The sequence below is a fragment of the Rhea americana genome, unplaced genomic scaffold (genome assembly GCF_003343005.1).
Source record: "Rhea americana isolate MKP2758 unplaced genomic scaffold, rheAme1 scaffold_54, whole genome shotgun sequence".
Lineage (NCBI taxonomy): Eukaryota > Metazoa > Chordata > Aves > Rheiformes > Rheidae > Rhea > Rhea americana.
In genome coordinates, this window is record NW_028186690.1 from 1,866,128 (window position 1) to 1,891,007 (window position 24,880).

The 24,880-nt window shown below is 34.2% G+C and overlaps 1 protein-coding gene across 1 annotated transcript in view; it reads right to left on the bottom strand.

The window, feature by feature from the left end:
* NRCAM (neuronal cell adhesion molecule) overlaps positions 1-24,880 on the bottom strand; it is a 58,534-nt gene that overhangs the window by 21,078 nt on the left and 12,576 nt on the right. The window contains exons 9-25 of the mRNA XM_085318508.1: positions 23,268-23,452; positions 21,666-21,797; positions 15,140-15,283; positions 14,246-14,357; positions 13,793-13,959; positions 13,562-13,709; positions 12,900-13,024; positions 12,025-12,054; positions 10,572-10,673; positions 8,313-8,510; positions 8,130-8,200; positions 7,024-7,249; positions 6,601-6,716; positions 4,105-4,309; positions 3,806-3,928; positions 2,476-2,652; positions 1,303-1,338 (exon numbers count right to left, since the gene is read on the bottom strand). Of these exons, the coding sequence (XP_085174634.1) occupies positions 1,303-1,338; positions 2,476-2,652; positions 3,806-3,928; positions 4,105-4,309; positions 6,601-6,716; positions 7,024-7,249; positions 8,130-8,200; positions 8,313-8,510; positions 10,572-10,673; positions 12,025-12,054; positions 12,900-13,024; positions 13,562-13,709; positions 13,793-13,959; positions 14,246-14,357; positions 15,140-15,283; positions 21,666-21,797; positions 23,268-23,452 (2,297 nt within the window). The remainder of the gene's footprint in view (positions 1-1,302; positions 1,339-2,475; positions 2,653-3,805; positions 3,929-4,104; positions 4,310-6,600; positions 6,717-7,023; positions 7,250-8,129; positions 8,201-8,312; positions 8,511-10,571; positions 10,674-12,024; positions 12,055-12,899; positions 13,025-13,561; positions 13,710-13,792; positions 13,960-14,245; positions 14,358-15,139; positions 15,284-21,665; positions 21,798-23,267; positions 23,453-24,880) is intronic.

The following is a 24,880-nucleotide window of genomic DNA, read 5'->3' on the forward strand; positions in this document are numbered from 1 at the left end:
AAGCCCTTCCTGTTGTCCTTGACATCCCTTGCCAGACTCAATTCCAAGTGGGCCTTAGCCTTCCTCGCTGCATCTCTACATACTCTGACTGCATTCCTGTAATTCTCCCAAGTAGCCTGTCCCCTCTTCCACACTCTGTGTACTTTCTTCTTCTCTCTGAATCTGGCCAAGAGCTCCTTGCTCACCCATGCAGGTGTCCTGCCCCTTTTGCTGCACTTCTTACTCAAAGGGATGCACCACTCTTGAGCTTGGAGGAAGTGATGTTTGAATACTAGCCAGTATTCACTTGTATGAGTGTAATTCTTTTATTCAAATTATTCAAATTTATTTAAATTCTATTATTCAAAATACCTAATAATCAAGTAGGAAAAATATGTATAATACGGTTCATGCTGTTTCTTTCAAGTTTGTAAAGAAATGTCAGACGGAATACTCATGCACAGATACGAATTGAGATTTTTATAGTCTGAGAACCTGAAACATGGATGTTCATAGGTGTTAACGACACCTCTGCAGTAAAATGATACATACATATCAAGACACCTTTCTGGTTCATAACTACTTAGAAGTCTTCAGGACTATCTTTATTTCTCACAATAAAGTCATCAAAATGCATAAAAACTGTGTGCAAGAATATGAATAATATCACATTTGACAAGAGAACCGTATCACAAAAAACTGAGCATTACTAAAGTCGAGAAGAAAAATGATATGTTTCAATCAATGAAAAATTCTCAAATGTACACTCACAAGATTCATGAACCTAAGAAAGAGCATGAAATCATCGGCCTGTGTATTCAATTTGATACTTGAACTGAGAAGCACATAGAGGGTGTTGTCAGTTATCTGTGTCCTATGCACAGTTGCCTTATAAATAAAATAAATGTGATCAAATGGATAGCATTTATCAGCAGTGAGAATCTACTTCTTTAAAAAAAAATGCACATGGCACACACAGTAAAAAAAAAATCCTTTCTAAAACTGCCATTTTTTCCACCCTGGCTAATCAGTGCTAGTGCACCTGGACCCTGAATATTTATGACAGTGACATACATCTGTTAAACGTTGAGAAATAATTAGACTTTAGTGAAGCAAGACTAATGAATTCCCCTGGAACTCAGTGGCAAAATAAACAGATRAAAGGTATTAACAAGTATTTTGGATTTTTATCATATATGTTTCCTCTCAGTACTGATTAATATTTTGTATACTAAAATACAGTCCTCTCCTTACCACTGCAGTCTCCCCGTTAGCAACACTGCAAAAATCCACACATTAACAAATCATGCAGTTTTATTTTACCTTTGCCTGCACCTACAGCAGGACGGAGAATACCAGCTTTAATGGAGGAAAACAAAAATAGGAACACTATATAATTAGATACAACACCACAGGGAACATACATACATAATTTCATTATAAACCATAAAAGCATGCAGACTGAATAAAATGTACTAATTCAAATAAATTAGAAACAATACACTTATGCTGAACATTGACAGACTATTACAAGACAAAAAGTTAATATACATGCATTTATTAAATTTTATTTTCATGCTTGTTAAAATTCATGGTTTAAAATAAATACAGTTCATATACAACCTTAATATAGCATTAGAGATATTGTACTGCATATCAACCTAGCTATGGCAATTGCAATAAACTGTAATTTTACTAACTATGAAAAACACATGAAAAGATGGTAACAAAATAGGCTTTTAATATCAAGATGTGCAAAATCATAAAATGTTAATGTCCTAAATTTCCCCTTGATTTAAATTACTTTTCTTTTATTGAATTTTCTTACTTAAATAAATAACATCTTCATCAAAAAAATGGACAAAATCTCAGATCTATAGTGGCTACAAATGTAAAAATCAACAGTGATAAAATCAAACACCAAAATTAAGATTCTTTAAACATTACACAATATCACCAGTTCTCTGAGGCCCGAGATGATAAATTTATTTCTGCAATTTTTCAAGTTATTGCCAGCTCTGTGGTAAAAATTTAGATCTTAGAAAAGCTATTGCATACTTTAAAAGAGAAATAATTTTCTCAACTAGCCATAAAACTGCATCATTTAAGTATTTTTGTTGTGACCAGAAGAGGTCATCGAAGCAGAATAGGTGAATGGAGGAAAACCACTTAAAACGTAAAGTTACATGAAACAAACTTTGAAAGTTTCTGGATACCGTCAAGTCTAGAAAAGACAGAATCTTAGATCTCGTAGGYTTATATCAAATGAAGAGGTTTTATGTGTCTTTTGTGCTTCTGCTGCAGTAGAAAACCTTTGCACATCTTTTCTTAAAAACTATTTTAAATCTTTCATTAGTGCACACTAACGTTACGAAAGCGCTAGAAAAACTTTTAATAGAGACTATTTCCTCAATGTACCAAAAAAGTAGTAACATTTTAAATAAAACTCAATTTTTTTAAAACTCACTGGATTGTCTTTATACATACCCATCTTACCTTCATCCATAATTGTTACTGCTTCCTCAGTTATCTGACTTCCTGATCCAACTGATGTTTGGGCATTAAAGTAAAACTTGTATCGTGTGCTGTAATTTAAATTTTTTAATATCAAGCTGCTTTCGTTGGCAGGTATTCTTATCTCTACCAAGGGACCTAATTCATGTGTGTTGTTAACTGTTATTACAAGAAAAAAAAAACAGAGTTAGTTAGAAAAAATACCATTGTGTTCAATCAGGTTTCATCTTTTGATTTTGCTTGTTTGTTTGCTGAACAGTGGTTCATTTCAGATAATATGAATGATAATTTACAATTTCTAAAGAAAGTCACGTATGGGGTAAATAGGATCTATGCAAGGGGCAAAAATTTAACATGGAGACAAGAAATACTTACGTGTTTTTTAAGCTCAGCTTCCACTCTTGTAAGAAATGTATACTGAGAATATCCACGGGTATGCCAGCATTTGGACACAGCTGATAGCAAAAGCGTTCAGACACTGAACATCTGAATCCTAGATAACTGAGTCCACATCAAATCATCTGAACTAATACACTTTTGAAACACTGGTAATTAATGACTCTGAATTAACTAAGAATAAATTCAGTATGTTTTGGAATAAAAATACTGACATGATTTTCTTATGCCAAAGAACACAGGAAGTTGTTAAGTGGAAAAAGAATAAACTGCCTGAACTTATTCCATGTACAGGAGACTCATGATTTCAAGCGTCACTGCTGACAAATTTCTGGGCACAGCAAACAAACAGTGGCATGTGGATTCTAAGGAAATGATTAGCTGAATGGTAACAATGCATGTTTAATTTAAAGCTTGTACMTTTCTGGTATCGGCAAATGGTCCTGTGATTAAAGATTCTTATAAAACTACATTTATTATTTTTTGATCTGAAAATTAAAAGACTATGAAAATTGGAAAAGCAGATAGCAATAGAACTGGATGTATTTTGTTCTACTTATAATAGTATTTTCTTCACAGCTAGAACATAAGCTTTATCAGTGGTAGCATCTTGCTTCTAACTTAGCTGTCAGCTATATGTAGGACTTTACCTCCATTTTTCTGTGAAGCATGGTTTGAAGAAATGAAAGAAACAAAAATATCCTAAACATGTACGTGAGCATGTGAGGTTTTCCAAAAAGGCTCATCTATACTGTCAACATACTAATCTTTTAAAAATTAGCCTCTACAATGCAAATTATAGGAGTATTATACCTTTTGCACATTATAAATTTAATATAATTTATTTTTAAAAGATAGATTACTATTTCAGATGCATGTAGCCCAAGACAGAGTTAGAGATTTATTAACAACTTACTTGGCTGAAACTTCAGTATATATGATGTCAAAACACCGTTTGGATGAGTAGGTGAACCCCACTCCAGAGTCAGAGAGTCCAATGTTGGATTAGTAATCTTCAAAAAGGAGGGTGAACTGGGAACTTACAAGAAGAATACATAGTAAATACAAAGCAGATGACCTTAAAATAGCTCAAGAATTATTAATTATTAAGAATATGACTATACTAAGACAAGACGCTAAATCAGCAATTACATTCTTAGCCTTCTGTTTCTGAATATAGCACACTATTTATTCTCTAGCTTTTTCATTTCGTACCTCCTTCAGGGGTCTTAAATACTTTGTCTGGGCTTGCAGGTCCTTCTCCTTTACCATTAACAACTCTAACATTTAGCTTGTAAGAACTATAGGGCTCCAGTCCRGGCAACATTCCAAAAGTCTTATTTCCCCTGAAAGTCAGGATCTTTTTTTCTACATGCCTCCTACTCCTTCTGGATAGACTCTGCACTTTCCAGTAGTAAACCTAAAGACAAAAGAAAATCTACAATGAGCATAGAGGTGTTTCAATTTTGCAAATTAAAAATTCCATGAATATTCATGAATTATGGGCAGAAACAACTGAAATTTTAATAAACTCAGGTAAAAGCAGCATAGACCTTTGCTGTGCTAGAAACAGACCTTGTCCACAAATGATCATGTCTATATGAGTGGATAAAAATCAGCACTTGCCAGTTTTGCTTATTAWCAGTTTGACACAATTTCTGGTTTGAAGCTGCACTAGTACCTGATAGCTCTCATGCTAGCAAGCCCATCTGAGAGGTATTCATACTGTCCGTTCTTGCACTAAGGTGCCTGTATAGCTTCTAAAGCAACCTGCACTCTGCCACCTTGTTACATAAATAGATGTCATGCACCTGGCCATGCAGCTATATTCCTTGTGATGTGGAAGTCAAGTTGATCTTCTTAAATGTGAAAGAAGCAAAATGATTTCTCTAGGCTGGAAAAACAGACAAGTTATGAAAGGACTTTGATGTTACAATTACAGAGTGACAGGCAGGAAGACTGCTTTTATATGATAAGATCAGAGTACAAAGGTGACTGATTTCGGTGTCCATTTTGCTGATTCAGTTTCCCAGAAACTCACAAGTAATTACTGGAATCTCCTTGACTACCCTCTCTTTACCACTCAGTATCCCTACCATAACTTTTGGAAAGACAATAGCAGTTGTCTTTAAAAAGACTTGTGTTGTGCCTAGAAATGTTACTCTCAAATATACCATTATTCATTTTTCACAGGATAGATTTTTGTGTATGTATGCACATGTGATTACACATGAAAACTGATAAAGTAATATAAATGGGTAAAATCACGATTCCATTTAGGCCAATTGCTTGTGTCTACGGCTTTTTCTATATTATTAATGATCTTTAACAGAAATTTGGTGGGATTATGAGCATTAGCATTGCTGTAACTGGACTAAAAATAAACATTAATTTCATTAAATTCTAATTCTTTGATCCTTGTATAATGTATGTTCTTYTGATTGCCCATTTGTATATGTAACACCATGCTGATATGCACRTTCTCAGCAGGGTTTATCATCTAGGGCAGAGCACTATGCTAACTACAAATACCTATGCCAGCTCATRCAGAAACTACCGCAAATATCTCTCACAGTGATATTCTGTGCCAGGAAGCGACATCCACGTAACAGGAGTTCATGTTCATTTGGTAACCAGATGTTAGGCACTCAAGTTTGGGTTCAACATAACTGCACTCCAGAATGCTAGTCCTCCATCTTATGACATAAATTTCTTTTTCTCTAAATCAGGCCTTGCATTTAAACAGAAATAGTCCAAATTAGCCTGTAAAGTAACCTAGTTCAGCCTGTGTTACTGATTTGTATGATTGGAATATATTTATTAGTACACTTGCAGAGAAATAGAGAAGTAATTATATTATACTTTCTTCTGTTATTGCATATGTGGTCACAGTGCTCTCAACATTCCACCTTCCCCTCTGCAAGAAGTCTACCATGGTCCTGCAGCTTCCACTCTTGAGTTCCCTCAGCTGGACTTCTAGTGCAACCTCCAAAGCAACTCATTTCGTCAAATTTTTTCTGATCTCCCAAGGAATTAAATTCCCCAGTTTCTTACTCTGAAGTTCTTCTGTCTCCCATTCTGTATTATTTGCAGCCTTTTGTTTCCAACATAGCCTTCTCAGTTATCAAAGTCAGTACATTAAACTTACACTAAACTTCTTTCAATTATACACGCATTATAAACCTTCTGCAATTTCCTACCATTCCCTGTTTTAAACCRAGCTTTTTCCTGGCCTCTTTTCAAAAAGACAAAACATCCAGCATCAGCTAGTAAGTTGCTAGTTAGTCACAATTAAAGATACTGTTAATCATACAATGGCAAAAGATGAGTGATCTTGACATTCARTAGCATCAGACCCAGAAGGGATTTCTACAGCAACCATTTCTCCTCATCCTCTAAATACCTTTTTGGAAAAAAGATTTGTAATAGTGTCTTCATTTTTTAATCTATATAATGAGTTCCAAGTCAACTGCAAGCACATCTGTTTTTCTTCAATAACTATATCATAGAAGACTAATACTAAAAGGTTGAAAATTTGCAGAACTTTAAACTGAATCTTATCAATGTTGTTCATGGCAGCAAAACTCGTTAGTTCATTGGAAAGCATGAAGAATCCTCTTAGATATCAGTATGCCAATATGGATATAATTTCATATATGAGAGTGATCTATTTTAATAGACAAGGAACTTAAAGCTTCTGGTTTCACTTACTTTGTACCCCTGAAGATGCCCTCGGACAGTTTTTAGTGGAACTGGGTCCCAATGCACCTTTGCTAATGTGCTGTTAAGAACATGAACCTGCACATTGCTTGGAGCAACCATTGGCACTGTGTRGAAAGGATGTAATAAATACCTAGTTAGAACTCGACACCATATGAATATACTTTTTCAGAAAGATTCTTTGCATTTCATTCAAGGAGTAGTTTAAAATGTTGCTCCTATTTGTTACACAGCTGACCTCAGGATTAATACTACAGTGTTTTATAAAGCCYTGTTATCTTCAAATTACTTCAATTTAATTTAAAAAGTATCTACTATCCTCAATTTTCAATATTTCAATATTTTAAAATCCCACCTAGGTTATGTATTTAGTTGTTTTTTGTTAGTAAAACTGAGTCACTCTAGGAAACTTACAGTCTTCCCCTGAATGTCCAATCACCTCTGAAGGCTCTGGAGCATATCCCAGGTCATTTAAAGCCTGTACTTTTATCTCATAGGGAACAAAAGTTGGTGTACCAGACACAATATACTTAGATACATTTGCAACTAYAACGGAAGTCCATTCATCATCAAAATCTTTCTGACGCCAGCTGACTTTGTACTGAAGCCCGGGTCCATTAGACTGAAAACCTTTTAAAGACTGAAATGAAAAGAATAAATGAAATTGTAAAAAAGATTTCCTTTGTGACTTTAGTTTTTCAGACGCTTCAAAGTACTTTTAAAACAACTGCACTGAAAATTTATCACTATGTTTTATGACCRAGAAACACTGCTGAAATTCTCAAGCTATACTATTTAATCTTGACATGAGTATAGTTCAGTTGCTTTTCATTCATTAGTAAAAATCATGTAAAATGGTTTGAATAGGAGACTGGCTAATCACTGTGCAACCGTATAGTATGATTTCAGTATAAATATCTTCTTTTCAGATATTTATTCAGAATTTAAAGAAGGAAACACAGACCTATACCAACTCCATATAAACCATGTTCCCTAGAGAATGTTTCTTCCTTGGGGTGGGAAATTGGTTTTATGCGACTCTCATGAGCTCCTGTCGTGATGGTAAGGACAAGACAGACACAAGGGTCTGTAGCAGAAGAATGCAAAAAAAWTTATTTTAACACACAAGTTGAGGAGAGATTTAAGATTTTACTTTGGAATTTAATCTAAATATAAGAGTCTGCTTGAGATAAACTACAATTTACACATTCAAGATTTTCTACATAAGCAGAAAAACATCCAGTATTACCAAATGAATGACTTGTCTTGGAGAAAACAATAATCACTCAATGAAAATATGGCATTTTGAAAAAARTATTTTTTTTGATAATACATTCATCTTTTCCCTGAAAGTGAACAAAGGAAAATGTTGGATTTTTTATTCCTTTTCAAAAATGTTTCCAACAAGAAATAAATATAGCTTATCATGAGGTATTCACAGTTAAATCAGTGTTATTTCTCTACAAGAAATGCTACTCAGACTTAAAAGTAAACCAAAAAAACCCCAAACCCAAGCTTACCTCCCATGTTATCACCAAATTATCAGGTTCTGAGCCTATCCCTTGGACATTGGAAGGATTTTCATCAGGGTCTAAAAATTAAATATTTACATGTGAAAAGGATGACTTCTGTGTGYGTTCCAAGCAAATTCACTGACATTCAAAATATAAATCAAACATTCACAAATGGGAATRCTTATTTACTTGCAGCTTTTGTCAAGTATTGCTCAGATGGTTCACTCGGCTGACTTCTACCAATCTCATTGACAGCTATCACACGGAATGAATAGTTGACATATGGAGATAGCTTCAACTGTACTGTTGTCTGAGTCCCAGGAACTTCTGTCTGGTAATGCCATACCCCTGGTTCATGCAGYCCATCTTCATACTCGATAACAAAATCTATGAACAAAAATTGCATCCGCTTTTTTGTCAAAATCTTCAATACACTCCAAGATACGCAGAGTCATTTCTAAATGAGCTAATCAGAACAGAACAATATAATCAATCTTTTTTAAACATGAAAACTGAAATCTGAGAACACAAAACTCACCCAAAATCTACAAATTGGATCTCAAGAGTAGYGCTTACACAGAAATGTAATAGAAACACTCTTTTTATTATTTAGTATTCTTACTAGCATAGCAAACTGTCAGGTAACATGCTATTATAAGAGCTCTCTCTCAGGTACTGGATTTAAATGTAACAGGAACATGTGAACTATCACAATGAAGTGGAACAATGGAATTTTGATGTAAAAGCAGTATTTTGCTCTTAGTTGTATGAAGCTRACAATAAAGTATCTATACAATACTAAAATTACTTGAATATTCCATTTTCCCTAATAGGATCATTTTAGTAAAGAACTATTTAAAGTCAAGAATCAATACTTGAGGGAGGTTTTTGGTGCAATATTCCGTATTTTCAAATTAAACCAAGGGGTGTATGCACAGCAACTAAATTTCTTGTGAGTTCTTGGTGTGAACGTTACTACGATTGCTGTCAGGGCTTTGTGCTTCAATCCTGTAGAATATCCTCTGGGATAAATGAGTTTGTAGAACCTCAAAAAGATGATCATTATCAAAGAAAAAAGGGCATTTTCTTCAGCTGYGGAAGACCCAAAAAAGCCTCTTGCTCTTAGGTATTTTCTGCAATCCTTAACAAAAGTTAGTATGATATAGTAAAGAAAGGGGAGAAGAATGTGTAGTCTAAGTACATTCCACATATCCTTAAGTTTAGATATTTGAACTTTAGACCAGCATCAAATGTCTGTGGTGCTATGTTGAAAATTTTGCCCTATCTCATTTATAGATAGGTACAAGAAGCTGGAATATGACTTAGAATATATCTTCTTTGTACTTCTAAGGTAATTATGAAGGGCTTCTTGAAATTGGTTTTAGAAGAAAATTGATGATAATATATAGAAATCATATTCATCTAGCAGTGATCCACAACTATTTGAGGATCCAAGATGTCTAACTAGTACTAAGTATAAGCTTCTGGGCTTAAAGCTGGAAGATTTAATCCTGATCTGAGTGGGAGGAAGGATGGAGAACTGACCCCAAATTACTGAGTTAYAGTTGTTTTTCAGTGCTCACACATAAAGGTTTTGGGATACAATGCTTTCTTGATGATCCTCTTCATTGAAAGGTTATATATTTTATATTAAAAAAAAAAAGACAAGCACCATCAAAGTTTTCATAGTGTTTCTTGCTTCCCTTGGCATTTTGCCTGCAACTGTAGAAGAACAATTCATATGAAATGTCAAAGAAAATTATTCTACTTGAGCTTTCAGATAAATTCTAGCATGTAAACTGTATTACCTGTGTAAAAGGATCATTCATTGTGAAGTGCTATCCTTGAGTCTTGACCTATACTTTGAAGTGATAAGAGCTGCAGTAAGAGGTTTACTTTTGAAGCAAATTTTTCTCRCAGGCACTCAAGGAACCAGAGAGCAATTGGAACTGTATTGTAATTAAAATCAGCATTATTTAATAGGAGAAGTTCAAATTTCAAATTTATGTTTCAGAGTATAATATCTCACTTCCAGAAAAACTCTGACATGAGTCAACATCATCTAGTACTATCTCTTATGAAGAGAGGATCTCTTTCTCCTTCAGAAGCACATAGGAGTAACTTTCCATGCACTTAGTAAGTTTACTTGGTATGTATTTGTAAGACTCGAAGTTGTCAGAAAAAGCTCATGTCAGTGCCAACTTCTATGTTTACAGTTGGCTAGGATAGTTTTTTGGATTAAAAACCCAGCTTTCAGGGCAGAAAATAAATCTTTCTGCTTGACTATATAGTAGAGAACAATCAGCAAATTTAGTTAGGTAAATAAATGGTAAGTGTAGTGAATGAATTTGCCATTCTTATGTGCTACACACAATATTTATCTCAGAACTCATTGGAATCTAAGAATAGTTAATTTTAGAGTGTTACAATAAATACAGACAAACATACTTGTAATTGGACTGTTATTTTCATCTCCTGGGATCCACGAGAGTTCTATGCTTCTTTCAAGCTGACCTGTCAATTCCAAATCAAACGGTGGATTTGGCCGAGCTATAAATCAAATGAACGCAAAGTAAATACTCAGACCAGAATATGTAGTTTCTTCTACAAAACAATCTTTATATTCAAATCAAAACATTTAAAATAACATAGCAATGCAGATCTACTTTAATTATGTAAGCATGATTTAAYGACCAGTAGCATGCAATTGTTATAAAATGAAGAAGAAATGATGTATCTGGAAACTTATTAACTTACTAACTTAAAAACAAGACTATGTTCGATTTTATCTACATCTGATTGAATTGTAAGGAGAAGCAAAGAAACATGAAATGCATGTTTAGTGAATATGAATGGTAATCTATTGTAACTAAAAATAATAAAACATGAAAAATAAAGAAGCACTGACATTAGAGAAGCTGTTTCAGAATCACTACAAATATCTTGCATGTGAATTCAAAACAAATGTAGTGCAAATAGAAAGTAACTGGTAGTCACTAAGCAATTTATTTTCTGCGGGTTTTTTAAGAACCCTAAAATATCAAAGGAGCTGTTAATGTACATCCTCATCATGTATAAAGATATAAACGTCCATTCTAAATTGCTGAAAATAATTTATTATATGAATTACTACTCAAAATCAAAACTAACGAGTAGGTTCATTTAAATATACATAAGCATTTAAACTGAACATGATAGAACTTATATAAATGTGCTCAAGTTACTCATACTTTAAACTGTTTTCAGAATCAGGCATACTATGTTGTATCTTCAAATGTAAATTCAGGAAAATGTCATCAAATTAAAGACTGTATGTGACCAATAGTTTTTTTTTTTGATAGAGTAACTTTAATTTAAAAATCTATATCAGAAATTTCATCAGGCACAAGTTGATTAGGCAATACCATCCTATCCACTTCTACAGTGAAGTAAAAATCAAGACAAACTATGAAATAAAGTACACCACACCTATAAAGTTGTCTTTGAAGGCAGTAGAAAAATATACCATAATTTGTATAGTACAAGATYTTTCACAGTGAATTAGCTTTAAATCAAGATGTGAATTTTCCTTTTGAATCTTTTTTTTTTCACATTTATAACTAATTTGCGTTACAGCGTTCAGTATGGAAAAAAACCCACACCACAACCAACTTTAATTAAAAATAACTGAATTCCGCAAGTTATTTATTTGCTAAAATACAAAGCTTTGATTCTACAATTCCAAAGTCTAGTACTCCAGTAATGAAGCAGTTGRTAAAAGAGAATGATACTACACACACCCACACACACACAGAAACACAGAAGGAAAAWAAAAGGAAAAAAAAGATATTGCAGTTCGCAATAGGCAAATGAGAAATAGGTCTTTCAGATGATGTAGAAAGAGAACTTTGCATTAGTTTACCGTAAATGATAGCTGGAGTTGGGGGAGCAGCTGAAAAGAATATTAATATAAATGGTTTAATCAGTTAGTAGCTAAAGAGAATATTGCAGATAGTTAAAGACTACAATTAATAGAGGAAAATATAATTTAATTGACTTTAAATCATATACTGGTGATTTTTCACTGAAAAGAGATACAAATATTCTTTAATATTTTATCYAATTTCTTTAATAAAATAAACAAAGTAACAATCTTTTAAAAATCTGTAAACAAATATTAGATGTTTGATGTATGTCACTCCTGAATAGGTATACGATCACAATGTAATTTTAAAATACAAGTGTACTTGACTTCAACTTTTAGGTTGAATATCAGTTCAACTTAACTTCATTAGGTAAGAATCATGCAGAAWATTATTTAAGACTCTTACAGATTGTGAGCAGGGGCAAAATAACACATTCTACCAGCATTTGCAATGATAGAAACTTAACATAGARAACTAATTTACAAAGGAAATCCTTGAAAAATCCTAAAGTCAAGCACGCCCAGTCTTTCTGCAGCAGAATTTAGCAGCCAACAAAGTTCTTGTGATAACCTGTTTATGTTCAAATATTTTATCTTCTTTGTTATCTCAGGYGTGGTATAAATAAAAACCTATGCAGCATGAAACTGTGTTATCTGAACTGTTTTATAAGTTGCTGAGTCAATGGTGAACTTGAGAGCAAGACTATTATTATTTTTTTTAATGTAATGCATACAAAGAGGTGAAATTTGCTTTGTTCTACCCTAGCTACCAAAACTATGKTTGCATTTTTCATCTCAGATCTAATACTGTTTCCAAATTTAACAGAAATTAAACACAGTTCTGCTATTACAAAGTTTTAGAGTATTCTTACCAACAACAGTAAGCACAGCACTTGCTGAAACACTGTCCAGAGTGGTATTAATTATGCAAGTATACGTTCCATCATCTTTATCAGTTACATTCATAATGGTCAAGTTGTCTTTACCAACTAGAAACCTGTAAATACAATAAATTCAGCCACTGATTTTTCAATAACTGGTACTTTTATAGGAAATTTGCATAAAAATATTGTTAAAACCCTGGTACTTGTGTATTTCAGCAAACATTTAGAGATGAATGTAAACTACGGGGCTATCACAGCCTTTTCTGCATTACTATTAACCATTTTCCCACAGTAACTTCCTCTCTTTCTCATATGTTCTTATTTCCAGATATGTTTAATCTATTTTTAATTTTCTGCTATCTACAGCAAAATATTTCTTCCATCCAGAAGTTTGGCTTCTTATGCCAATTATCTTCTCCTTACAATTGATACACATTATCAATWTGCACATTCAAAATCCTTACACCTCATTTTATTTGAATTCTATCTTAATACTGTATCCATAATAAAAACGGCTTTTAGTCACCAAATACGTGACAGTGATGATATTTATCGATATTCTTCRATACAAGTCTTTCAGAAAAGACCAGGAAAAAAAGCAACCACAAGAAACTGGAAAATAAAAATAAAAGAAATTAATTTGTCCATACCTTTCGTCATCTGGCAGCTCTCCATTGTCTTTCAACCATATGACTGTTGGTATTAAAGTAGGATCATGTTTTATTGTGCACTCAAATGAAACTTGGCCAGCTCTCTGAATCACTTTGTATTCTGGTTGTTTAATTATCATTGTTGGATCTGAAATTTAAGATCACTATTAGATATTTTAAAAGTCTGAAATTCTGTATTAACCTGTGATGAAACAATGAGTCATTTCTTACCTTTCACTTCCAACTGCACCTCATTTTGTATCTTTCCTAATTTATTCCTTGCTACACACGTGTATGTACCAGTACTATCCTTCTGAGCCACCGGAATTTCCAAGGTTCCATTATCATGGAAAACGTATTCATTTCCACGCAAGATGCTACCTTTCACTCCCTTAAACCTTTATATTAAAAGTAATATCATTATCCAACATCATACTTTAATTCTATCAAATTTCATTGTCAGAAAACACAAATTTGGACTACAACAGAATCTAAAGATGCTAAAGACAGAATCACATACTGAAAAGAAAACTCTGTAGGGACAACTTAACTGTTGCTACGTTAAGTATGTATTGTATTAACATCAAATAAAGATAAATACAATAAAACAGTTCTAAAGTTTTAAATATTTAAATATAGATATGATTGCTTTTTTAACATATTTTAAACACAACAATAGCTTACCATTCAATTTCAGGCTTAGGTGAACCAAAATAAGCACAATCTAGCAATGCAGGAGTATTTGCAATGACTTGATACAGTTTACTAGCAGGAGTTAGAATTCTTGGTGGCTCAGCTGAAAAGACAAAGATAATCTGCATACAGATACAAAGATGAAAATACAAGATACTAAGACATTAAGAATGCCCTTAAGAATTATATGTTAACATTTTTCTGATCTCAGTCCATGTCCAAATATGTTCTGCTGCCACTAGCCTGAAGAAATTYTAGTATAGGAGAATTTTCTTGTTGAAAAGAAAGCTTCCTCCCTGATTACAAGTAATAGTGATGTGCACCAAGACAAACAATTTCATTTGGAAAATTTTAAACAGAATGTATTTCAAGGAAAGGAATTGTTGGGTACAGTCTGAACTATACATTCCTAAATCTGTAAGTAGGAAGAAGCTAGAATGTATATTTGGTGAAATATCTGCTTTTTTTGAAAGAAATCTTGGATTCAGAAGGAGTTCTTTCATTTAAAAGACAGTGATCCTCAACTGAAGGACCTGCTAGTTCTTTTAGGAATTGTTAAGAGTTCCTTCTGCCTAGAATTTTGCTACTAGTTTTATTAAATTCAGAGGAAAAAAAATAGAGAGTTCATAATATCTCCTACCTAGAAAAGCACTCTTGGAGGCCTCTGAGACAAACGCATAATCACATCCCTTTGCAATAGCAATTTACAAAATCTTTTCTATGATGGAATTTAGCTGAATCCTCTTTGGGGCTTATCTGAAGAAYGGATCTTGGCAGAAGGAACACTTAATAGACCTAAAGAAAGCTTTGGGCATGCAATCTCTGCAACAGGAGAAAACAACTGAATAGTGTGAAGATTAAAAAATGGAAAAAATTGCTTCTTACCCAAAACATTCACAAACGCATTTGCTAGCAGGTATCCATATTCATTAGAAGCATTGCACTGATAGACAGCACTTGATCTTTCTTGCACATCTGAGAAAATAATGGTGTCACCATCCACCTTTCTGCTTGGATCTTCTGGGGCAACTGTTGGTGTTAAAAAGAAAAAAAGAAGGTTGTTTTGTTTAACTTGTTGTTGGATTATTCATTTTGTACTTGTGAAAAGAAGAAGCAAYGTGAAGGAGGCTCTTTATTTTCCTGGATGACTATTTACTCATTAAGATGTGAATTCCAATGTGCTTAAGCAAGTCCTGTCAGTTTTGCTCATATTTAACTCAGGATGRAAGAGTTCACATTTTGTGTGTATGTGTTTTCTTTTTTAAAGAAGTGAATTCAAGGTCATATGTTGCATGCATTTTGAAGGGAAAAAACTGATATGACAAGTTTCAGGCAAATAGAGACAATACCTAGAAAAATAATTTTTCCATGTCAAAGAATGACATTGGACCTTTAGAATCTTCTGTGACTTAGCTTTTCAAATAARTTGTTATATGCATAAATATTTCTCCAAATATAAAATTAGCCTTACTCAGTTCAAAACTATCTCAGAGTAAAATATAAGTAAGTTTAATTCTTTAGCATAAAATCAAGAAATGAAGAATATTCATGAGAGCAGTGATAGTAATTCAGTAGGTGGCACTCTTTCCTTTGAGTAAGTAGTAAACAATGCCATTTCCTCAACTGTTCTGTAGTAATGTGAGCTGTATCCCAGGATAGTTAAGAATATAACAGAAAATAAAATTCTGAGATACTTCTGAAAAATAAAGCTGCTAGTTTTAATATAACTAGATGGAGTTACAGAGGTAAAACAGAAGAAAAATAGCTTGAAGTAGCATGAKGCATAAAAATGCAAATAGTTTAATATTTTAAGTAAATATTAAAATAATATTTTAGCAATGCATTATTAATATTGAAACATATTTCACATTAATATATCAATTTTATTAACAAGTGATAACTCCTTAGCTTCAGACAATATATCTATACTCAACTGTGAAGAAAGGAGAAAAAATTTTCCTRTATTTTCTCATTTGGATTTAGATATCTACTACTGAATCCTGTAAGAGGGAAGAAACTGGATGATAGGGACTACAGTTCTGAGCTCCTTCTTAAGGATATTTCATCTTGATTGAATTCTAAGGCCTTCTTACATATAAATTAGCTACACCAGTTTCCAAAAAAATACCTCAAGAATAGTCTTTSACTCTATTCTTTTACTCCATCTTAAACCACTTTGAGTTCAAATCAACATCATCAATACCACAAACCTAAAAATTCAGAAAGGGAAAAATAAGAAAAAGAAGGAACTACCAGAAATTTAAATGCTTAACTTTTCTCTGGGCTTCTGGACTTCTAGCACTTTTTTATTCCCTTTTGCTTTACTTCCTATTGTGTTCTGTGTTTCATATTGCTTCATATTCCATTTACATGCCACTTGCATTAAGAGATTTATGGTCTGAATATAGATGGAGTAGCCTAGCAGACTGGCCAATCATCTGTGRTAAGTGGTCTGTTTCTGCATATAAATCACTGTTAAATGGAAAATACTTACAACCATCCTCYGCAAAGCACAGAACTTCCCACGCCCAAGTGGGCGCTCTGAACCCTGTGCTACTCCCGGTCCCTTGCTCTAGGTTTCCATCCTTTCTTGTCCACTGGGTCTTGGATCGTTTTCTGCCTGACAACTTAGCTTTAATGACTGCACAGAATACCTCCCTCACACACACTCCCATACATAACAACTTATACAGGGCTGCTCCTTTCGGGGAGATGGAAGCCATTAATTAGTTCAATCTTCTGCAGCTGAAGATGGAACCAGATCTTAAAGAAATAACCTAACCATTAGATCTTCTCTTCCCACTGTTGCAGTTACAGWAGAAAAAGAGAAATCCCTCTTCAGTCCTTTGAAGGAAAATAGGTGGATGCTTGTTTTCAGAAAAAAAAAAAGAGTTTCAAGCTGTGGATCCTTAGAGGGAAAATATGTACCTGAGAAAAGTACCAGGTTAATCAGTGTTTCCATTGGACCCATCTAGCTATTTGCTTGCTGAACAGCAGTGCTTTTAGAAAGCTGCCTGTTGAGATCACTGTCCATTACAGATTGTTTTCTGACACACTTAATTCTCCCACACAACATAAACAGCATCTACATGTCTTCATCCATGTGCTACACTTCATCTTGCATGGTCAGGCCCCAGAAGTTAGATTGTTATATCACCCAGCTCCTTTACTGATCTTAAACATTCAGCTGACAGCTATACTCAGGCACAGCTTACTTGATTTACTGTCAATTATTTGATTTAGATTTTCATACAGGATGCTTGTCATAATTCTACCATTACTGTAATTCTGTCTAAGTTTATGCATAGATAATAGTGAAAGTAAACTTGCGGCTGAGACCAATCATGGCTCAAAAACATGATTTTCAACAACTTTAACTTCAGAAATAGTTCTAAAGACCCTGCTATTGTGAAAAAAAAATAAGAAAGTAAAGACAATTGTTTTTTTTTCCTTGATACGAATTTGGAAACATATGGTCCTTGTCTAGTGATGCTCATGTATGCTTTTCAAGTTCTCAAAGGATTGCAGAGTCACCTGTATTACAGTAACTTTTGCTTTTTTTTTATTAACCAACAAACCAATAAAGGAGGGAGGAATATTTTAGCGTGTAGTCATTGAGGTGGCTTGATAAGAAGGTATGTCCCTAATGAAGAGACCTCTTGGTTTACTATAAAGTCCACGAATGAGCATCCAGTTAACTCAAAATAGGAGATATTATGCAAGACAAACCTACCCTCTCAAATCTGTGATCAGACTGCCAAAATATCATATTATATATGTTACGGGATGTTATTTATGTTATGTGTTTTTTTTTTTTCCTTTTTAGAGGAAGTTGGAGAGAAGAGGAAGGAAGGATAAGGTGAAGAAAGGGAATTTAAGCAATGGTTCATGGAACTACAGATGTATTTCTATCCAGATGAACACCGACTTGGTGGTATATGCAGAAAGGCTGTAGAAGTTCTGAGCAGGCAGAGGCTCAGGTTATGCTTTCAGAGTTGAATACAGGCAGGACAAAAACAGATAGTGAAATAGCAAGGGTGAGCATAGTGCAGCAGACATACTTCAGAACTATACAGTAAAATCAAAATTGAAACTAAGTAATAAAAATGAGACCTAGTAAAGTAATGCAGTTTTGCCTTACTCTACCCCTTACAGTGAACTGTCAGACTTAACTCTGGAAGAGATGGGACATGGAAAAAGATGTCCTCTTCATTTTTCTAGTAATCCAACTTGCTTCTCAGAAAAATGTTTTCCTGAGATTATTCTAATCCTTGTTCCAGGGCAATTTTCTGATTTTGACAGTATTATTAACCCCAAAGGGACAACAGAATATTACCWGCATCTTCTGTCGCTATTCTATGCATTAGCCATAACTGTCGTTTGACTATCTTATGCAGAATACAAAAGCCTCTGATACTCAGTTTTATGTATCTGCTACAGTTATTAGGCCAGATGCATAGTTCCAACATAACGATAGCAGAAGCAGTGTATAAATGTCTGCCCTGACAGCTCTCTCCTCCTTGAGACTGAATTCCTTGGGGCATCAGAGTCCAGCAGATTTCACTCCACCCTCCCACGGCTGTGGTAACAGCTTGTGTGTACACCCACAGAGAATGCAATGGATGACAAATCTCTCAGCCAGGGATTATCAAGCCCTTTCATGAAGGAAATCTAAGGGCTACTGTTTTTCCTTTAAATTCAATGTGATTACTAATGGAGACTAACTAAAAACTACGATTTAATGTGAAATGTGATATAAACAAGCAAAGGACATGTTGAAAGAAGATAAATAGCACCTTTCAGTGCACRACTTTGTCTAAATCTAAGTGTGTGTATTTAATATTTAGTAGCTCACCGTGAACTATAAACTACTGAACCAATAAATTAGTCCTTTGTGCAGTATTTGAAATGCTTTCCTGAAGTCCAATTATGAGAGTGTTTCCCTTCCCCAATTACTCTGAGTTGTTACTTTCTTAAGAAAGTCGAGATGCTTTATGCATGGTTTCCCTTCTGTAAAACCATGTGAACATCTAAGCAGTTAAACACAACGGATTATGAAGCAATATAAATAATGCAGAACTTCAGCGTTAATTGAAGCACAAGGCAAAGTGGAGTCATGGCCTGAACTTCCAATTGCTACTTTCCAAAAGTAATTCTAATTGACCTCAGTGGGACTGTGTATGTAAGCTCAAATTACTCCTGTGAGTAAACATTATATGGTTAGGTCCTTATCGCTCCCGGATGKCTGAAACAGCTTAAATTTAAAGTAAGTTTTTTCTTTTAAATATTACTGTTGATGAAAATGAAGTAAAGACTKAAAAGGAATCTAAAGATCTTCCTTCAAAAATGCTTTTACTCTCCATAATACAATCTGGCAAAATGCACACCTTTGCTCTGTTTTCACAGATACTTAAAATACATTCCTTTTCTAATTTATTTTGGTATGAAGCTGCTCTTCATCTTTCCTCCCTTTTCCTTCTTTCTTTCCTCTTTTGCTATTTAAGCATCACCTTTTGACTGAGACATGGAYGAATGGCTTTTTCTTCAACATTCTCCCTTCCTTGTCTGACTCTATTATGGAAAAACAAAACCGGAAGAATTAAGCATCTCCCAGTTGTGTTTTCCAATAGAAAATTAAAGTATTGCAAACAGATTACTGGGCCACAGGAGGCACATTGTGAGACACATGATGACAGCAGGGCTTTGAAATTCAAATGTAGCTCTTTTTCTTTGAAATGCTGCCACGGGTGTAGCGCTCTCAGCACTGCCCTGAAGCTGAAACAGCTGCTTTAGTTTCCTTTTACAGTTTACTAATAATTCAGTAGAAAGAACAGGGGCTCAATTCTATCACTTAGTAACAAGTGAACAAAAGGGCAGACTGTAGTTAGGAGTCTCCAGACCAGCTTCTGGTAACTCAGAGCAYTACAAAATCAAAAGATTCATAAGAACTGCATCTTACTGTGCTCATGCTGCTTCTCTTGCTTAGATGCCCTGAGAGATTCAGCGTACTGGAGCATCCAGTAAACTTTTACTTAAATATTTAAAGTGGATAAGACTCTATCAGGGTCTAACTGCATCCAGGCAAAAAAGAAAAGTAATTATATAAAAGATAGAAGACCACCCAAAAACCCAGAAAGGAAAGATCAGGACAAGTACAAAATTCAGTTATAAAATAGGCATTAAGATATGCAGAGGTCTGATATTTAAATGTATATATATATCTCCTCATTTTTTCCCCCAAAGTTGTATATTCTTTCCTTCCAGTTCAGTTTCATCGCTCTTGTATCCAAAATACTTTGCATATATCTTGTTCTTGTTCTCCTGTTGCTACTTCCTAGATCATCATTGCAGAGAATTCTCCTCCGTGTCCTAAACTCCATGACATTTACTTCATCAACATGCTTAAACATCTCCTGAAACTCAGTCTTTCAGTTAGTCTTTTATACTTTCAACGCACCAATATTTTAGACTATATTATCTCTAGCAAGGTAACAGGGTAGATTGCTTGGTTATTGCTTCATGAAAGAAGGATAAAGGTAAAAGGACCAAGAGTGATTTTACGGTACCGGCTGTGTTGAGTGCCAAAAGAGCTGACAACACACTGAAGTTTTCTCCAGCAAACCCTTTTCAAGTTATATTACACTATGTATAGCAGCTGTCCTGTGTCTGCCATACAGCATTGCCAGTCATAACTCTTTATCAATTAAGTGACTCAATGACCAATTCAGGGTTGCTGTATATGGATACAGGGAACCAGTTGTTTCACTGTCTTGGCCTTTCCTTTTCTTCGACATCTGCTTGGCACAGATTGTTTTCTAGGCAGTTGCTGACTCATCCAATCAGTTTTGCTACTGATTTTTAGGGCTGAAGCCTTGACGGCTAAAACGTATTCTAAGCTGTAAACCTTGCAAAAGTACATCCAAACACCTACCCTTTTAGGGTACCTTTCCAACTCTCAGATAAAATTAGCTTTCCACCAGGGCAGCAAACGAGATGGCAAACATGACTGCAAAAGCAACACACTGGTAGAAATTCYACTCCCATGATATCTCTGTCAAAGGAACATGGCATAGCTTGGTGGCTATGATTGGTACACCCAATATGATATGGTTGCACCCATCCCTGCAGCTATATCCTCAGCAGAACACCAGATGGGATAACCAGGTGTACAGTCACAAACTCTAATGCTCTCAAGCACATCAGAGGCATATTTTCTCTTTCCATCTTTACCAACTCCAGCATTTTTACCACCTCATTTATAATTTAGTAATAACCATCAGGCTAAAACAACTCATATTGACTTCATTTATATTAAAAAATACATTTTAAATGTATAAAAAAAAGACAAAATTATAAAAACATTCCTCCTATTCCCTTATTAATTCTCCTATAAGATAATTAAAAATCTTACTTGCTATGGGAACGCCATTTGTTAACCAGCTTATATGAGGCTTTGGGTTGCCATTAGCTCTGCAGATCAACATCCCATCCTCTCCAGGAGACAAGACCAGGTTTCTGGGTGCTGTTATCCAGTATGGGGCAGCTGGGATTAGGAAGAGAAACATAGCAACCTTTTTCCAAAATGATATACAGAAAATCATATAAGTCACCGTAACAATAAAATAATTCAAAAAGCACATATAGCTAAACACTTGCATTCTTATTTTTTTATATCTATGATACTCAAAAATTAACCAGTAAAATTGCACTTTGGCTAAACGGAGTTATTGATCACCTACTGCACTGAAAAGGGGGCAGCGGTTTACTTCCAAATTCTGAGATATAACAAGATTCTTTGCTTTGTTTAAGGGTGTTATCTGCTTTTAATCTAATTTGCTTTTCCTAAAGAAAGCTAACTACAGCATATACAGCAGACAGAGTGGTGTTCTGATTAAATTCAGAGATATCCATGGTTACAGTATTGAGTCTGATAGAACTGGAGTTAGGTTAGATTATGCAAATTGATTTAATGTCAAGAGTGAAACCTAGAAATCATTGAATTCTTCATCTCTCGGAATTGAATCGGTGACTGCAGTAGGGCCAGATGTTTACCTAAGACAGTTGAAAGATACACAGGTATCAAAATKAAAGAAACATTTTCCTGATCAAAAGGCCTTCATCTATGCCAGCACCTTTCGTATAATAAATCACCACAAATAGCATATGTTATCACATGTTGCAAATACATTTCAGATTTTAGATTGATGGATAGATGCAAATAAAAAAATCAAACTTCTACTATTAAATAGAAGGTAGAATTTGACCACAAAAGCATATTGGACTAGAAAAAGATCACATTAATAAAAATGGATATTTAGCATGCCAAATGAACACTGCAGCCGATTTTAAAAGACTAATTAGCTCTAATCCTAAATATTTTCTTTCAGGATGTTCAAAACAAATATTTACAGGCCATATTTAGACCAACATATTGTGTTTTTAGAATTAGTAAGATATCATAATTGGATACAAGTGGTAAAAAACATGAAAAGATTAAGAGAGAAAAAGGAAGAAGACTATAGCAACATGAAACAAATAGACAAATGAGAAAAATATAGCAGAGAAAGAATCAGGGCTATATTAATGGAGAGCAAAAAGGATCAAGAAAATAAAGAGGAACCGAAGAAAAAAGATGGAGAAGAATATTAAAAAAAAAAAAAAAAAAAAAAGAAGACAGCCTTAAAAAAAAAAAAAAAAGGGAAAGAAGCAGTTTTATGACACGTAATCTAAGGATCTAAAGTAAATGTAGCACAGGTACAAACTAAGAAATTATTTTACAATTATTACAGTATGGTCTCAATAGGAGAACAAATTAAAAAGAGAAATGTATTAGAGAAGTCCATCAGATAACAGAATTAGTTGGTTTAACGATTGTTTTGTCACTTCTTTTTTTAAATCATTATCACTCATTCTTGCAGCTATAGTTCATCCTAGAAAGCTTTTCAAACAGAATATGTTCATTCTTGTATTTTGGATGTTGATGCTATTAAATTAGGGATTATTTGAGTATTACCTTTAACAGTTACTGAAATGACATGGTGAGTAGAACCTAATATATTTCTTGCTATACATTTGTAGTTTCCAGAATCAGCTTCAGAAACATCTATGATCTTGAGAGTTTTCTTAAAGTTTTCAAAAAACGTTCTGTTGGCTGGCAATTCCCCACCCTCTTTAATCCAGCGGATTACTGGTGTGGGTCTGGAGAAGCAAAAACATAGATCATATTTAGGGACCAGGGAAAAAGGAAGACTAGGAGACCATTCATTTTTCAATAAATATTTCAAAAATAATTGTATTAAGAGCCTTTACCCACATTCTGGGGCATGTCCAGCAAATCTGCAAAATATGCCAGCATTTGTTTCTAGGAAATGACAAGCCTCACTAACACTGTCAATAGCCATCTGTTTGCAGGCTCAATAATTATGGAATACATTTGCCTGCTGATAATCTAGAATCCCTGATAGCTAACAAAAACCATACAAATACAATTAAAATCCTATTGCACTTATACAATTTTCTTGTGGTAAAATGATGCTCTTAAAAGTTAGCTGCCAAATAAGTTTGCARTCGTCTTTCACTTGAGCAATACCCTAATATTCCATGATAATCATAAATTTTACAGCAGTGCTATTATCAGACAGAAAATTTTCCTGTGAGAATTAAAGAAAAATATCAGTGCTTGCTCAGGTATAATTACCTGGCACTGCAGTGTGTTTAAATCTTGGCTAAACTCCGTGTTGTCCACGGAAGTTGAGAGTTATCCAAACTCATGTAGATATACTTCTAAAATTGTAACAAATTGCAAGCTGTTATTTACTGAGTAAAATGTTCCCTCTCAAATACTATGATTCAAAGCAAATATTCCGCAAGAAATCTAGTATCGCATATTTTATAACAGAGACACATAGGAAAGCTGAATTTAAATCATGGTATCAATGATTTGAAATAGTTGCTTTAGACAAGTAGAAGAACTGAATCTGGCTCCTTGTGGACATCTGTGTGAGCTTCCCACACTGCAATATTTAAAAAAGAAAACGACATGAAGGAGCTTGGATCACTGAATATTTTTATTGCAGGGTTATGAAAAAGAACAAAAATAAACTATGGACGAAGATTATCAGAGTTGATTCTACTCCCACTCATAGGTGTGGTTTTGCAGTAGTGCATGATGCAAAGACACTTGAACTGACTAGAGCTGGGACGGCAGCAATGCATTTATGCTTGTATCGCACTGTGTCAAGCTATGCCTGAGCATGCCTGTGGAGTTTACACAGGTGAATACATCTGCATGATGCTCTGCTGCATCATTCACAATTTTGGGCTTGCCTTGTTCCTCAGAAAGCTCTGCATCACATGGCTTTGTGCACTGTAAACACACTCACAGTGATGAAATAGGTACTAAAAGATTTTCCAGTTCTGCATTAGTGATGCACACTTCCCTRATTTCTTCTTGAGAATGAAATGGATGTAAGATCAAACTAGTTCATGAAGTTAAACTACTACTCAGTCATTTTCTACTTGCACAATAACGAGCAGAGATGAACATGGATTACATTGAAGAAACAAGTACCAATTAAACTCAATTACAGTGGGATGTTAAATACAAGGAGTTGAAGGTATGTTCTA